This window comes from Xenopus tropicalis, chromosome 9, assembly GCF_000004195.4.
Source record: "Xenopus tropicalis strain Nigerian chromosome 9, UCB_Xtro_10.0, whole genome shotgun sequence".
NCBI classification, from domain to species: Eukaryota; Metazoa; Chordata; class Amphibia; order Anura; family Pipidae; genus Xenopus; species Xenopus tropicalis.
The window spans coordinates 32713941-32732381 of NC_030685.2; the positions used below are offsets into that span (position 1 = coordinate 32713941).

The 18441-nt window shown below is 37.7% G+C and overlaps 1 protein-coding gene across 2 annotated transcripts in view; it reads right to left on the reverse strand.

The window, feature by feature from the left end:
- The window catches only part of syt17 (synaptotagmin 17), a 54080-nt gene extending 36071 nt beyond the window's left edge, over positions 1-18009 (reverse strand). The window contains 5 exon segments of one of the 2 annotated variants that reach the window (NM_001103008.1): positions 640-1259; positions 1777-1925; positions 2811-2959; positions 4385-4402; positions 17937-18009. In NM_001103008.1, the coding sequence (NP_001096478.1) occupies positions 640-1259; positions 1777-1925; positions 2811-2959; positions 4385-4402; positions 17937-17951 (951 nt within the window). In that variant the 5' untranslated portion in view covers positions 17952-18009. 2 annotated transcript variants of the gene reach the window in all.
- Positions 18010-18441: the final 432 nt, after the last annotated feature.

The following is an 18441-nucleotide window of genomic DNA, read 5'->3' on the forward strand; positions in this document are numbered from 1 at the left end:
TTTGTGTTAAGATTCACGCCATCTTCAAGCAGGTATTTAATATTTGCAATGTAGTACATGTTTAGTTTAGTATTACATTGCGAGCAGCGCTAAATATTTGCAAAGATGCCATTTTAACCACCGCTTTTATTACAATCCCCCTAAAGAAGGTGTGGCCTTTATAAATTCCATGATAGAGACCAAAGTCTTTATGAGCCCCTGCGGAGTTTTGCTACCAAATATCTCTGCTTCCAGAAATGACTTATGTGGATCCAAAGTCTAAGTTCCGAATTATGGAAAGGCCATCTCAAATAGACTCCATTTTAATCAAATAATTCACATTTTTAAAAATGGTTTCCTTTTTCTCTGTAATAATAAAAAAGTACCTTGTACTTGATCCCAACTAAGATATAATTAATCCTTATTGGAGCCAAAACAATCCTATTGGGTTTAAATACGATTTAATTAATTTTTTTAGCAGATTTAAGGTAGAAGATCCGAATTACGGAAAACCCCAGGTCCCGAGCATTCTGGATAACGGGTCCCATACCTGTACAATTACAATCATGCATTTACCCTTAATAACATTCTGCATTCATAACAAGGTACTGTATTTGTTGCAAGAATGAAAAGCAATAATTATAATTGGACAAAGTTTACCTGAGAGCTTGGAATGATGGCTTTCCACCAGTGTCCTCCTTTAACAAGGTCAACTTCATTCAGTGGCATTGCAACTTTTCCAATAACACAATGTCGTGAAAATTTATCAAAATCCACTATGGTTAACAGCAGAGTTCTTCTTTGGGCTTCTAAAAATTGGATTTCAAAGGTGTACCTCTCCTCAAATACTGGGTTCTGGGTTTTACGTTTGACGCCTGTTTGCTTTGAGTTTTTTTGGTCTGGTAATAGACAGATCTTTACATATGGATTTGAATGAGCCATGTCCTGTCTTGAACCATCATAAGATATTGGCGGTGGCAAGTCTCTGGCTTCTATCACCCTGACATTTAGATAGTTGTGCAGCAGATCATACTGAGTACTAAAATGCAGCATACCTAACTGGTACTTTGTTAGAATTTCATCATCAGTCAGTGAGTCTACATCATCATTACTAGAATCAAGGGAGTATAGGCGGGGTTCAAATTTTCTAAAATAGTCCTCTGGTGTATATGATTTTCGTAGTACCGTTGGTTGGACTATTTCTTTTTTGGCTCCTAATGCACCAAATTCTATGGGTTTAATATCAATTAACGGAGAGCTTGGCCTTCTTGACTCTAAACCTAGGAGTAAACAACAAGTACAAAGATTTAATTACAATGCTATCAAGATATCGGTTCCAAAATGCCTACTATTGCTAAAGATGATGTAGCCTTAATTCTAAAATTCCTATATGCTTTGATGATGTGTGATAACATAATTGTAAGATACAATAAATTCATTGTACTGTATTTAAAAGACAACCAATTAGCCACAATATGTTAGTAAGAAGCACAGCACAAATGTGAAAAGGGAAAATTTGGTTTCCTCTTTCCTCCAACCCCATGTAATGCACTCTAGTAGGGACTTCAAATCTTAATAAAATATGCCTAAAACATTTACAGCTTTCTAGATTTTACTGAAAATGTATCTAAAAATATTTAGCTATGAGTATAGGGTCATTCTTAAAATAATATGATGTGCAGAAAGCTTAACTCTTTATCAGTGCTTAAAGCATGAATGTTTGTAATAAAGATGTTCATTTGGAAGTTTATATACCCTAGGCTGGGCAACAGTAGATGCAATGGGTGACCATCTTACTTGAGATGCGCCTGGTGAGACTGTATGTAGATCTTGATGTATCAGATGATGACCTTCTCCTATCAGGGGAAGTATCCTGTGGGGTTGCAGGAGGCTCACTTGTTGTATTATCCGAATCACCTTCCTTGTCTTCACTACGATTGCTTACCCTATGGATGAAAGTAGAGTAGAGATCTGTTCATCAAAGTCATTAAGGGCTATGGCACATAGAATAATTCAGAGTATTTTGTAATTTATATAATTCCTATCTATGAGACGGGTGGCCAAATGCTGCATTGTTCCTCCGCTGACTTGGTAAAGTCAATGAAAGGGCAGTTTAGAATATTTTTTTGCTGCCGAACTCACACAAGTAGTAAAAAAACATTGTGTACCATTTCTCTAAAGGAGGATCTTTGAATGGTGAGCTCAGTGTAAATGGGTTAATATTTTTACATTTGTTTAGAGACAGGGTATATTTGTGTTAATATCACACATTGCAGCATATTGTAGGAGATACATTTGTGTTTTCTTTACCTCAATTAAAGAATGTAATATTGCTGGGGGTTACTTACTTACAAAGTGATGCCAAGGACAATATACAGTAAGTGCATGTTAATCATAACTGCAATTTACTGTTTTTTCTTCTTCTAAGGAACTAGCACTTGTAATCTGCATAGCATTATTTGTGTGTAATTCATTAAATTGCCCTCTTTTAAAAAAGTTAATCTTGCCCTTACTAATGTTGTGTGTGTCTTTATGCCACAAACAACTGGTATAATGAAAATGAAAGAAAGTGATTTGCTGCTTACATATTTATCAAATCATTATTTCTCAGTTTGCTGTATTTTATGAATAGAGTACTGTAATTTAACCCTTCGGCCCACTGCACCCCTTTCTCTTCTGATGTTGGCCCTGTCTTTGCCTTAAGTAACTGTTACTAACTCTATGTGATAACGAACCTCAGTGGTATCAAAGCTCACTACCTCCATCTAATATGTTTTGTTTTTGTCAATTTCTGTTGAGTCATTAAAATGTTGCATCTTTTTCATACTAACAGCCATGGTGGCGTCTGTGCAGGGAAAGGCCCCAAGATTTCCACTTCATCTTCACTTGACTGGCAGCAACTGCATTCATAGCACTTTTGACAGCAATTTCTGCACGTCCATCGGCACAGCAGCAAATCAGAGATTTTGGATAGAAAACCCTGTGCCAGAAGCAGGGAGAAGGAACATCATTTATTTCAAGGCCTGTCAGGCAACATAACTGACTAGCTATCATTCTTGCCATGTTTTATGAAATACAGAACTGTAATCCATCAGAACAGGAGTACTGTGATTCCCATATTTGATTTCTGTCTGACTTTCTTTATTCAAGTAAAAACCATTCTGTTTTTTTTTTTTATAAAATACTAATAAAACATTAGCTGCGTAAACCTAGAAATAGAAGAAATAAAGGCAAAATAATATCTAAAAATGGAAATGTAAAAAGTATAAAATATATTGATCCAGATTATCAGTAATAAAGTTTTTCCAGCATTAATATTTGACTCATGGAGGCCTGGATTAAAGTATAACTCTTTTCCCCATATGTAATAAAAGGTACTATGTTTGCCCAGGTACAGTAACCCACAGCAACCAATCTGCAGGTAGAATTTTCTTGTCACCTGTTTAAAAGCCAACATCTTATTGGTTGCTATGGGTTACTGCTACAAGGCAATCTTAGTGCCTTTTATTACATAACCCCTTTTTTGCCTTGAGCAAAAGACTAATTGCCCAATAAACTGGATGCTAGCTTAGGCTGATGCCACACCAGGCGTAGGGCTGATTTTTTCGGCAAGCGGAAAAACGCTTGCCGAAAATTCAGCCCTACGCCTGCTACTTGTGCCTGCACCCGAATGAATGGGATACGCTCGGGTGCAGGCACATGTAGCCGATATACGCATGAAAACGCGAGAGAATTCAAAGTCTCGCGTTTTCATGCGTATATCAGCTACATGTGCCTGCACCCGAGCGTATCTCATTCATTCGGGTGCAGGCACAAGTAGCAGGCGTAGGGCTGAATTTTCGGCAAGCGTTTTTCCGCTTGCCGAAAAAATCAGCCCTACGCCTGGTGTGGCATCAGCCTTAGATGATTAACTCTGTGGGGAAGTCCCATACTCTTAAATATAGTAACAGTCAAAAGTAAACCTCTAATGTGGGCAAATACTTATGCTAAGGGCACAAAAGGCCTAAAAACACTTGTACTAGAGCTTTCAGACGGTCTACATTAAGTCAGTGTGATGTACCAGACACATTTGTGCCTTCAGCCAAAGGGTTTGGCATTAAGTATTGTTTCCTGTGTATATTAAGATCTCCACATAGTGTATAACAACATGAATGCCAGGTAAAGACACTGAAATAAAGGAGGGGCATGAAATCTAGACACATTACTTATAAACCTTCCCTGGTATGGGGGATTTTGGAATGTACTTTTAGGAGTTAACGTGTCAGTTCTTTTACCCTTTTATAATATTTTCATTTTGTTTTCAGTTTGGCTAATGATCAATAAACACCATTTACAGACACAGACAGTACAATCTCCAGCCCAGAGCATGATCATTGAGATAACCCAAGGTGTCAAATGAACTCACCTCGTTAATAGGTTCCAGCTGTCCTTTTTGATATCCAGAATGAAGCAAATAAAAAAAATATGACAAATGACAAAACCAGTTTAGTGATCATTTACTGTGCAATAAATCATAGTAAATAACTATACCATAGAATTCACATGCAGTTTTTGGATTTACATTAGTTCTGAGAGGCTGATAGCATTCTGGACTGTTTGGATAGAGAATATCAAACTGATCAGCAACAGCCAGCTGAATACTTTCATTAACCATTTAACAACTCCCCACATCTCACAAAAGCAAAGATCCCAATCTAACACATTCCTACACATTTTTTTTTACTTTTCAAGACAGACAGCATATTAAATGAAGTATGTTATAGTTATGTGATGATCTGTTTTTCACAGCCCTGTGGTGGAGGGATCACAGGATATTTGCTCCCATGAAAATTTCTCTTTTCAGAGATCTCTTACTCCCTTACTCCACAAACATTCAAATCCCATTCACATCTCTTCTCCGTGGCACTTATATCTCACCAAAATCATCCCTCCCCTTCCAATCCATGCTCCTACATGCACCCAATCCCGCTTGTGCTCCCACCACACTCCTATCAAATCACTGAAACACAGACAGCCTTGTGAAAATTGAAATAATTCCAGCAACTTTTGCTCTCCTATGATGTGCCTCAGTATGTAACAAACTAACTGTGTTGCATGACTTATATCCAGGGTTTTTTTTTTGTTTATAAGAAGCACTGAAACATGGATCACCGCTACTGACTAGGGTTATCACCTGTTTGGTTTTAAGCCAAACAGTCCAGTTTTTCTTAGGGCTGTTTGGTCTCAACTGTCTGTTTGGGTTTCAGCCTTGTAAAACCCAAACAATAATCTGGCCAATAACCAAGTTAAAGGTGACAACCCTACCACTGATACAGTTGCCCCCTCTGCCCCTTCCTTTACAATCATATAACCCCAGTTTCCCAACTTCAGAGGACACTTTTGACTCTGCTCTTACTATCCTGCCGAAAAAAGGCCAAACCTTGGCCGAATATCGAACCGAATCCTGGATTTGGTGCATCCCTACTACAGTCTAAATTGATCTCACTCCAACCTATCATGAAAACTTTCTGCCAGTGCCTGCAGTTGCCATCTGCCATTCACAGAATTCACTTTAAAAACCTTTTACTCACTTACAGAGCACTCAATAATGTTGCACCACCATACATCCCCTCTCTAACTACCAAGTGAGCCCCAGTATATATCCTTCATTCTGTGCATGACCTCCTTCTCTCCACCCCACTGAATTCTTCTTTTCAAGCTTGCATCTAGGACTTCTCAATTACTGCACCAGTCCTCTGGCGCTCCCCCTCCATCCAAGAAGACACTCCCAGAAACTCTAGATTTGAAATCATGATTTAAAACTTAACTTTTCATTCAAGCCTATAACAACTTGCATTGCGTGCTGTTCTCTAAGGTTTCAAATAAACCAATTGGCTGCAGCAGTAGAACTTCATCTTTATGAGCGGTTCCTTTTTTTCATTTTTTTTTTTGTCCCTTGGCAACTCGATCACCCTCTTTCGCTGAAAATATAATTATACCTTCCTTGCAGGGACCAAACATGGAGTAGCTTTTCTTCCCTGTTTGCCCTGTTTAACTTAAGAAAAAAACATAGATTTTTGGCAATTAAAATGATAGCCAAAAAGCTCATTCTGCACAAGCCCTATTTATTAAATTCAAGTCAAACAAGGGGGTATTCTAACCTTTTAAATGCCTATTTACCCAAATCAAAAAAAGGTAGTGTATGTTCAATGCTTATGCTTGGAAAATATTAAAAATAATGTTTTTGATTTTTGACAACATTTTTGAACACAAACAAACCAATCCAGTAATTTCTACCAACCATCTCCTTGGGCTTCATCTGTTCCTCAACCTCTCTTAACTGTAAGCTCTTGTGGATAAGATTCTATTTTTCCATAATTGTATATCTGTATATGTTTGTACAGATATTTAAGTATGCTGGGCATTTTTTAAATACAGTGTAAAAACAGGTATGAGGCCTGTTATCGAAAATGCTTGGGCCCTGAGATTTTCTAGATAAGGGATCTTTCCATAATTTGGATCTCTATACCGTAAGTCTATTAAAAATCATGTAAGCATTAATTAAACCCAAAAGGATTGTTTTAACTCCAATAAAGATTCATTATATCCTAGTTGGGATCAAGTACAAGGTCATGTTTTGTTATTACAGAGAAAAAGGAAATTAATTTTTTTAAACAAAAATTATTTGATTAAAATGGAATCTATGGTAGATGGGTTTCCACTTAATGGACCCCATACCTGTAGTTATCATTGCCATTCACTGCTCATCAATGTATTAGCTATGTGAAGCACATAGCAGGGGGATCAGTTTTTCTGCGCATATTCCCCTACAAATAGTAACTACAAACCAGTTAAAAAAAGAAATGTATCTATAAATCCAAAATATCAGTCCTAAGCTACCTCTCTGATGCTGGCTTATGGGAGCTGAAACAAACATTGAGCCCAGTGGATTGAAAGATTTTTGCCTTCATGTTCAAATCTCGACAGAAAACATTAAAAAATTGCTTTATACATCACTAGGCATATGATTCACGCATGCAGAGAAACCATTAGCTACCACTTTCCCTAAGCATTTCAGTCCTATTCATTTGAATGGAGTTAAATGGAGTGGTAGAAGACCAGAACCGAATTCAGAGGCACTTTGGCAATGTTAAACAGTAACACCAGCTAATGTGAATGACCTGTAATGAGTTACACATAGCCGCTAGCAGAGCTGTCATTGCTAATAATAAATGCCTCTTGCTAATTTACAATATGTTCTAGTCGCTTTTACAAATGAATATTGTATATTTAAGGAATGTAGATTTGTACTTCCTGCATTAGTCATGCACACTCAGATCCCTCGATGATTGGAGCAGAGAAGGAAAATGAATAATACTGCATCCAATTTAAAAATTGTCTGCTATAACATTGAACTTGCGGTGATAAAATACACAATGTAACAAAATATAAATCCAAATTCCATATCTTGATAAAATTTAAGATGTATAACATTTTTGGTGTTGTGTTTCAGCAGGCTGTAGAAAAGATGTCCTTGTTCTTTTCTTTCTGCAGTAGTAGAGCAGAGCCCTTCTGTATTGATTTAGTAATTGCTAAAAATGAGACCTAGCCTCACTGTACCACCAACTAGTTACTATAAGGGCTCTGGCACACGGGGAGATTAGTCGCCCGCGACAAAACTCCCTGTTCGCGGGCGACTAATCTCCCCGAGTTGCCTTCACCTGCCATCCCACCGGCGAAAATGTAAGTCGCCGGTGGGATGGCACACGCTGCGGCGTGATTTCGCGGAAATCGCCGAAGTTGCCTCGCAAGGCTTTTTCGGCGATTTGCACAAAATCGCACCGCCGTGTGTGACATCTCACTGGCGACTTACATTTTCGCCGGTGGGATGGCAGGTGAAGGCAACTCGGGGAGATTAGTCGCCTGCGAACAGGGAGTTTTGTTGCGGGCGACTAATCTCCCCGTGTGCCAGAGCCCTAAGAAGTAAAAGAAAAAGCAGTATCAATAGCCTACACAAACCACTGCATTGTATGTTAATCTAGCCAAGTGGACTTCACATCAAGGGCCTCATTACCAGAGTTTCTGGGGATTTGGTTACCATGGTGCCATTAAGAAGACTCATGACAAATAAAATCGTTCATAAATTGCCCCTCTAACATCTTGAACTCTGCTTTAATGTAGATGTGATTAGGTGTTAGTAGGTCAAGGCCCCTCTCATTGTATAGATGATATAACATGCCTTTTGTGTGACACTAAATGTGTAAGTGATTCATAATTCAGTTAATTATTATTATTATTGTTTCCCCAAGTACTGGAAGTTAGTTCTCTAAGGATTTTAAGATAGTCATGAGTTAGCCCCAATTGGGATGACCAAGATAAACATACAGTAAGTCCTACAGGCTTGTATATAATAAAATACAGGTATAGGTTTCATAGATCGGCTCTTTTGTGTAGAATAGTGTAGAATACTACCTAAGAATATTTTTGCTGCAACTCATCAAATCCCCTATAAAGGAATATCACATGCACATGCATTTGTCAGTTATGCCAGACCATTGTGTCTGCTATTGCTGCCAAGATCCTATCCTTCAATCTGCTGCCTGGAACATTCTCCCACTAGCCATTTTGCCTAACTAAATAAGGCACAATAATTTAATATTCCCCAGTCTTTTAATGTAAGATAGGATCCCTGTTCCTTGCGACACAGTTCTCATTCGCAAACAGTCCTCTCCATCCCCCTGTGTTTTCATTCCTTTGGCTGATGGCTGTGTCCCTGCCGTGCTTCATAATATAGCAAGGAAATTATTTTATTATACTGGTAGCTCTGAAAAGGTCAGTATCTCTCTCTAGGTGTTAAGACTGGTTTCCTTCAAATGTATCCTGGCAGAGGTTTTTTTCTGCATGTGGTCCCCACACAATGTCCCAGAAGAACAGCCCATGTGAACTGAATACCTGTTATACTATAGTGAAATAATCTCTTGTTCAAATTATTAGCTATATAAAGTACAAATACAACATTAAAGTCTGAGGTCCCCAAGCTGTGGGGTTTGGTTCCTATGGGGATTGAATGCAGTCTTACAGGTCTAGGGGTATTCACAGTGGGGGTGGGGTTGGGGTGAGCATTGTCTCATCTTCAATATTCTGCAACTATATAGCACCTTGGCTATTATGACTGTATTTTTATACAGAATATATCTGCATCCTTGTTATAAGCTATGAGGGACCTGATATATTTTGTGAGGCACATGAATCCATTAGTTCTGAAAACCTCTTTACCACAACATGTAGCTTTTAGCCTGCACAGAACATTATATATATATTAAAATGTTTTTTTCTATATCCGTTTGGTAGTTATGTCTGTGAGACATATTAGGGTTAAAAATATAGCTGCTACCACTGATATACATATATGCAAACAATCAGAGATGTTCTGTGGACCCATTCTATGAACATTTTCGTTTTATATAGGGACAATATTACAGTCCAATCTGGTGCAGATTTACCTATGAGACTGGCAACCTTACATATTCTATCATATACTGACATAAGCAATGTGGCAGTATTTATTTTACTCTTTAGGAAAAGCAGGAGAGTGGCACAAAAACAAATCCAATGAACATATGGTGGCCGTTTACATAGGAGTTACTGCCATGTAATATACTGTATTTGAAACGTCTGAGAAACCATGTTTCTCCCAGTCTGGGGAAATCATCAGTGTGACCCTTGGCCTTCTGATGAGAGCTGATGCTTGCTAGTAAACCATCAGATAGAAAGGGGAGGGAGTGGGGCATCTGTGTATTGTGTAGGCTGAGCTCTAAAGGACAGACCTTAGCCTGGAAATTAGCTGAAGTTGTAACCATAGAAACATCTGCAAAGGATAGCAAGGCTGCAGACCCTCTCACCTCTCCTGGGAGATGGAAAATGCAGACAGAACAGATGAATTTTCCCATGTGCCCTCAGCATCCTCAGCAAGTAGAATGGGCCACTCCTCTATGTTTGTGTGTGTGTTTGTACAGAGTTTTATAACATCCTGACTACAGCTGGTGGGGATGAAACTAATGTCATATACAAGACTGAACTGTTGCTGGTGCTAAAAAAGATCCATGGCATGTTCCTGTCAAGGTTGTTGGAAAGTCTTTCCATGCTGAATGCTTGAAAACAGATTGCTGATTTAATAAAAGAAGGCAGTGCTTATAAGAAGCTCCATCACATCTCTACAAATAATATAACCTGAGCTACACACAGGTAGTCTGCTACACTGCTTCATGTTTAATACTCAGGCAAGGGTGAAAAACCAACATCAATATTAATTAACCTTGCAATGTGACTTAGTATTTGATGACATAAAGCTCATCCACTGATATTTCTATGCAAGAAAAACATTATTTTCTAGTTAAAAATAAAGTGCATTAGTGTAAGTACCTTAACGTCCACTTACTCTACTGTATTGGGTGAATTACTCATTGCCTGATATTTATTTTATTTTGCATTAGCAATAGTTACCACTTAGTTAAGAAAATATTGGGCATTTCATAGTTAATACGGAGAAACATTAATCCACTCCTACTATCTGAATAAATCAGAAGGGTGTTAGAGCTCAGCGCTGTTGCTGAGCTCTCAACACCCTGCAGAGCATAATTGTATTTAAAGCAGTTAAGCAGGAACGTGTAAGATATATTTTCTTGACTGTCAGGAGGGTGTTGATAAAAAACAAGAGTATAAAACTACTACTACAAATCCAAGTGCAGGTATAGAGAAACCTGTTATTCAGAAACCTTGAAACTATGGGAAGGCCATCTACCACAGAGTCTATTGTAAGAAAATAATTCAATTTTTAAATATGATCTCCCTTTTCTTTGTAATAATACAGTAGGAGCATTCCAAATAATAGATCCTACACCTATACTACAATTAAAAATATAGGTTGAGTGGAAGGGGTGCTGCTTACATTGAGCTATTAGATAGTAAATAAAGTATAACTGCTGGTCGCCTGATTTTTCATGCATAACCATATACATATCTAATAGGATAAAGCCGTGGTTAGTAAGACTGTAATAGAAAAGGCAGCATACTCATTGTGGTCTGTGATTCCTCCCTTCAGGTCAAACCGCTAATTCACCAATGTGCTCTTGCTAAATTGCATATTATTAAGGGGAAATGCAGGTCATCACTAATGGGTACAGTGAAACATAATAAGTCTATTTGTGACCAGTGGTTTTCCAGTTCCCTCCTATCATGCAGGGTTATTTTATTCAATCAGATTATTTAACATTCAGAGCTTCTTTTTACATATCCAATGGCCATCTTTTTATGCCCCTACCCACCCATTAAACTACTGTATTTAAAACCCATTTAAAACTGTATTTAATGTTCTCTGTCTCTGTAGAGAACAAGCAAAATATTGGTACCCACAGCACAGTGTTTGGCTAAAAAATTACTGTCAGATGGCATACGCTCAGCATTTATGCTGCATTGTACTCATTATACTCATTTATGTCTGAGATGACTCAGTATTAATGCTCACTCAGTATTATTTTTTTACTCTACTTGCTCTGTGGTGATTTAGTATTTATGTTGAACTGCAATCCTTCAGAATTTATGCAGAAATGCGGTTACTAAAAATACATATTGAATGAGAATCATACAGTTTTTTTGTTGGACTAAGTTTACAAAATACCTGTGCAAAACTGTGAAGATCATAACCATGACAAGTTATTTTACAAAATTCAATATAAGAATCATAGCATTTTTTTTACCCTGACAAAATTAAGGTGGATCCCAAACCACAGATTTTTGCATATTTAGTCCTAAGTAAGTAAGTGAGAACTTGCTGAGCACAGTGCCAAAAGTAGAAAAACATTACATGAGCCATATTCCAGTAAGACCAACAAATTCTAAGTGACCCTAGTTGCAGGAAAGCCAATAGCCACCAATGGGCAGCTATTAATATAAGGTACTCGGTGAACTATATCCCAGTAAGGTCACAATATACTAAGTGACCTTAAAAACTAGTATGTTAGATCAGCATATAGTGAGATAAATCCCAGTAAGGTTATCAAATATCCAGTAAGCTCAGTCCCATTAAGTCACTAATTAGAATTTGCAGTTGCAGTGTCTGTAAAGGAACAGTAACACCAAAAAATTCAAGTGTATAAAAGAAATTCCAATATGATGTACTGCTGCTCTGCACTGGTACAACTGGTGTGTTTGCCTCAGAAACACTACTATGGTTTATATAAAGAATGCAGCTGTGTAGCCATGGGGGCAGCCATTCAAAGGAGAAAAGGCACAGGCACTTAGTTATCTGCTATGTAACCTGTGCCTTTTCTCCTTTTTTCCAGCTTGAATGGCTGCCCCCGTGGCTACACAGCAGCTTATTTATATAAGCTATAGTACTGTTACTGTAGCAAACACACAACTTTTACCAGTGCAGGGCAACAGTACATTATATTTCATTTACTTTAAAACTCTTTCATTTTGGTGTTACTGTTCCTTTAATAAAGACATTTGTTCCAGGTAGCCTGAGTTTCCACTGACAAAGTAAGGGTCACCCCCCAAAATGTTAAAGGGGTTGTTCACCTTGGAGTCAACTTTTAGTATGATGTAGAGAGTAGTATTCTGAGACAATTTGCAACTGGTCTTTATTTTTTTATTATTTGTAGTTTTTTAATGATTACACTTTTTGTTTAGCAGCTCTCTCAGCAGCTATCTGGTTGCTAGGGTCCAAATCACCTTACTAACCAGGGAGTGATTTTAATGAGAGACTGGAATATGTAGGAGAGAACATAAATACAAAAATAAGAAATACAAAGTAACAGTAACAATAACATTGTAGCCTCACAAAGCAATCGAGTTGCTTTGTGAGGCTACAGTCAGTAACCCCCATTCTGGAAAGAGGCAAAAGAGGCAAAATTCAAAAACAATAAAAAATAAATAATGAGGACCAATTGAAATGTAGCTTAGAATTGGCCACTCTTTAACATACTAAAAGTTAACTTAAAAGTGAACTGCCCCTTTAATGCACAGGTGGTCAGATTAAATGAGGTAAGCTCCCCACCTGCATGTTATATAGAGCGTATGTTAATACCATTAACCTCACCTAATATCATTGACTAGTACTGTGCAATCAATTACAATACTAACAGGTGGGGGCCTCAACTAAAACGATGCAACAATGAATCTTAATGCTAATATTTTTTATTAGTTAATACAAAATTACTTAATATTTTGTTTTACTGTCTATAGGCTACCCCTTTACATGGTGGGTATCTAAATGTGGTCTATAGATTAGGTAATACAAATCATTTTGCCTTTAGAATTTGGTAGAGACCATGATACATGCACAGATGCTGGAATGATGAGAAACAACAGAATATGTTTAATTTTACTTGTCGTAGTAAATGATCCCTATAATCTCTCTAGAATGTAAGGGAAAACAATATTGGAACCCCCTTTACTGATCAAGGATGCCTCAGTGTGGCTCTTGCTGTAATATAACCATCAATCTCCTTCCAAAGCCTTCTGCTGGCAAATAATCTAAACGTGGTAGTTTAACAACTAGTGGAAGGCAACAGGTTGCACATTCCTGATCTACAATAGCTCTGCAGATGTAGCTGATGTACAATTTATAGCATGCTTCAACATTGATTAATAAAAGATAGTGTTAGTTATAGTTTCAGGTTCAGCCCTGTTAAATCTGATACCCTAGCACCCCCAACAGCCTTCTGTAGCTCAATAACATCTACAGGGGTTCATGTTGAGTTACAGTATTAGTTTATAGCCATCCATCTCTACTGAAAATTATCAGTTGTTTTTGATTTAAACCATTCTTAGGAGCCTGTACATATTATTTACCACCCACATCATTTTAGCTTTTAAGTTTAAATAAAAGAAAGCTTTCTAGTGAGGTCTAGTGCAACAGCATGAGTAGAAGCGGTCTGTGTATAACAGCCAAGCAAGTCAAAATAATGTCATTCTCCAGCCACGGAGTTACATTAAAACCTGCAATTAGAATGTTTTTCTGTTATGTCAAATATCCATTTGACAAATACATTTACATTCATACAGTGTTCATGTACTGTACATAACAGAAAATACTTGCAATTATATAATTTCATAAAACAAAGATTAGAGTGGAATAATAAAAATAAGAATACTAGTATCAAATGCATGTTTATCAGCTGTAGAAGGAATACTTACAATCATAGTGTCAGGCAATCAGGAGAAGGCAGAGTCTCTCTGAGATGCTCGGATATTGCAGGCATAATGATATATTACATTACATTAGATTATGGGCAGAGAGTTGCATGCTGATGACTAACTGTGGTTTGTTCCAAGATCATACCATGAATTAACATGCAGGTGTGGGAACGGCATATTATTACAGAACTGTTTAGAGTAGGACTGTCAAGCTATGTTACTCTCCAGCTGTAGCAAGCTACAACTCTGCAGTTGCCCTTGACTGGGATGCTAAAAGCTTTATTCCACAACTGGAAAGCTACACATTCAATTTGCCTGGAGTATGCATTATTTCGGAGATATCTTATATTATACACAGATTTTTGTATTTCTTTAATATACAGTATCTTACCATATTTGCAATTAGACAACTTGATACCTTTAAATTATTACTGGTATACCTACATCCCCCATCATTCTTTGCCAGTAGTTGAGGACTGGAGGTTTGGAAATCCTTATCTGAAAAACTAATTTAGGTGTTCATGGATGGTTAATCTACAGCAATGGTTTTCAGACTGTTTGGGTTCAGCTTCCACTTTTAAGTCTTAACCTAAATGACTATGAGGACGGGATTCCGGGACAATCTAGGAGAGCAAATAATTATTCTACCTTAAACCTCATCTTTTTTGAGCTTTAGAATAAATAATTCAATTCAAGGTTTAAGCCTTATGGGGGGGGGGGGGTTATCTCACTGTTTGGCACATGATCATCCACTCACTAAATGAATTACTGAATGCCACTGCTGAATCATTTTAGCCCCCCCCCCCCCAAACTGTGAGGAGAAGACCTTTTTTTATTAAGCTGCTTATCAATCAGTGTCCCACAGGGGCCCCTGCAGTGACAGACACTGCCTCTTCTGTAGTTACACCCCTGCCCTGATCAACAAGCTTTGGAAGAAGAGTCTTTTGGGAGTGTTGTAGAATGAGACTCTGTTGTTTCCCACAACAGTGAAAAGATGTCAGGAGGTGCTGGCAGTCATAGCTTAATATTAGGTGGGTGGGCTGGCCATTAAGGGTAATGGAAGATACAGTTTAACAATATTTGTGCAAGATCAGCTTACCTTATACACAAGACTAAAATACAGTGCACAATAATGTATATAATTTGGGGCTACCAATTAAATAAAAATCGGAATACTAAAGCTTTTGGAGTATTTACACCAACATAAATATCAGTTGTATTCAAAATCATAAAAAACAAACTTCTGCTGATTTATTGGAAAATATATTTCTTACACAAAGCAGCAATAGTGTAACAATAGGGGAACAACTATTTTCCAGGACAGGAAGCAACATGTCTCTGCATGACATCACTTCCTGTTCTGAGTGCAGAGGCAAAGGACTCTACAACTTCAAATTCACAAAATAGAAACACTTGTGGCTTACAGGTCTTATTTAATATGTGCACTTTTCAATGGCATCCATTGGAAAATGTCTGTTATAAGCTAAGCAAACTGGGTCCCTGATAAATGACAATTAGTAATACAATATTTATGAAGGAACTACCAGTACAATCATAATTTACAGACAATTTATTCTAAGCTAGAGTCAGTTGGTCTCTATTATTTATTTAATATGGTTTAAAAGATTAGCATTCCTATTCTGCCCTTTTCTGTTTAATTAGTTATTCTCATTTTTAATTACCTTGCTTTTTAGGCCCACCCACTTGACTTTCCATCCTGACTTCCAAAATGATACCTTGTTGCAAGGGTAATAAGTTCTAAAAACCAGACAACATTGGAAATTCCAAGCTTGTGAGTTGCCAAAAAAAAAACAAGGAACATAAAAAACACACACACACATAAACAAATGAACAGCAAATTGTCAGGGAATAATGATGTCTGTATGAAGCTAAAAGTTAGATAAAATACTCCTTTGCAGGTAGGATGTAATAAAGGCAACACAGTGGCTCAGAGGTTTCAGCATTGGGGTTCTACGTTCATTTACAAGCTAGGCACTATCTACACTGAGTTTGCATTTATTCTGTTTTCTCACTTTCTCCAAAAATAACAGGCAAGCTAACTGTATTCAGAAATTGACCATAGTGCATAATTCAAGTAATTAAAGGGATACTGTCATGTTTTTTTATGGTATACTTTTTATTACTAAATTACACTGTTTACATAGCAAATAATTCACTCTACCATATAAAATTTTATTCTTGAACCAACAAATGTATTTTGTAGCTGTAATATTGGTGTGTAGGCAGTCATCTTAGTGCATTGTGCCTGATTCTGAGCTCCCAGAAGGAGCCAAAACTACACTTTCATGTAACCTATTGTTTCTCCTACTCCCATGTAACTGGAGGAGTCCCAAGCTGGACTTGGATTTACTATTGGGTGCTATTCTGATATCTACTGGGAGCTGCTATCTTGCTACCTTCCCATTGTTCTGCTGATCGGCTGCTGGGAAAAGGGGGATATCACTCCAACTTGCAACTTAGCAGTAAAGTGTGATTGAAGTTTATCAGAGAACAGGTCACATGGCTGTGGCACCCTGGGAAATGAAGAATATGGCTAGCCCCATGTGAAATTTCAAAATTAAATATAAAAAAAATCTGTGTTTTTGAAAAACAGATTCAATGCAGGATTCTGCTGGAGAAGCTCTATTAACTGATGTGTTTTGAAAAACACATGTTTACCCATGACAGTATTCCTTTAACAATCTCTGCATGGTGCCAACATGATGGGCCAGAGGTACAGGAGATACCAAGGTGTGCTGATATACAATTGGTCATGTCCAGTGGTCCAGTACCCAAAGGTGGCATCTTCCCTTAGGCCACTAAATAAACATATATTCATATTTATGTGGACCCTCATATACAGGCAGCTTGCAGCTTAGGGTTCCCAAATCAAAATATCTCCATGATCAATATTCATGTCCAACAGTTGTCCTCCATAAAAAGTATATCATTCTTTATCCAGTTATAATGGAGACAAATGCAAATCTGCTGCTTACAAGGACATCTCACCCCTCCTTCCTCAGCTGTCTCTCTGCCTCCAATGTAAACTGACTTGGTATCAAAACATGACTTCCAATCAAATGTTCCGCTCCACCCAGCTCAAAACTAAAGCAGCTTTCGTTAGATGTAAAGCAGAAAAGGTTTGCCTTGAGCCTGCATCAGGGTAATTAGCAAAGTGTGTCATGTTTTTAAGATACACTCAGCACAGCTGGCTGCATAGATCTTAGATTCATTAAGCTATGATGATATTTAACAAGTAACTTTGCTTATTGAATAGCTAAAATGTCAAATAACTTAACTACTTGTAGGTCTGTAGCTACTGTAACCTGAAAGGGTTAACAGTAGAAAAAAAGCTAGTTCAGTAACAATAAAATGTAATTACAATGTAATTGTTTATTTTTTTAATCATGTATTGTATTTTTTTTTCTAGTTTCCCACAGCAGAAAACTTGGTTGCACCTGTCGGGTGAGATTAACTGTTGCACATACAGAACAATGTATAAATAGATATAAATCATGACTGCAGTTTTAGTTTCACCTGCCCTGTTTATAGGAGTGGGGTTTTCCTTTAAATTTCAATTTCACACATTAATAAAAAAAACATGTTATCCCCTTTTATTGTATTTTTATCCACTTTCTAGCATCACCTCCCATCTTCGTTCTACTGGTGGCTTGACCACACACACACACACACAGAGACACAGGCTGTGTAAGTTCTAAAAGCTGATGGAACACATTTACACTGCATTTTAATCCTGTGCAAGCGCAGGTAGCACCTACCTGTATATACGCCATCTTCACTCAAACTGCCATTAGTTCCCAGATTAGGCTGAGCATGGTGCTCCTCTCTCCCATCTTTGCCCTCAAAACATTCACAAGGAAAAAAAGACGTGACTTGTTTAGCTGATCAGCACAGGGCTGCTCGGTCCTCCCCCTCTTTCATGATGACACTTTCTCTCAGCAGAAAGCCTATTTGTACTTGTGTGTTGCATGTCAGATCAGATGTACCTTGCAGGTTATGGAGATTTTCTCCCAGACTGAACCTTCTGTATAGCCCGACCCCTGGGTACCTGCTTTCTTTTTTGTCACTTTCTGGCTTTGTGGCTTTAATTAGAAGTCTGCCCTGTGTCTATTCTTTCCTTCTTTCTTTTCTTTTGTTTTGAATGATGTCTATCTTTCGGCTGAGGACTCAGTGTCGCCACTTACTGTGCATAAGCTTTGTATTTAGTTTTTCCTCTGCTCTGAAGTCCCTGAGGGCTTATGTATTTGTATCTCAGATGCAAGA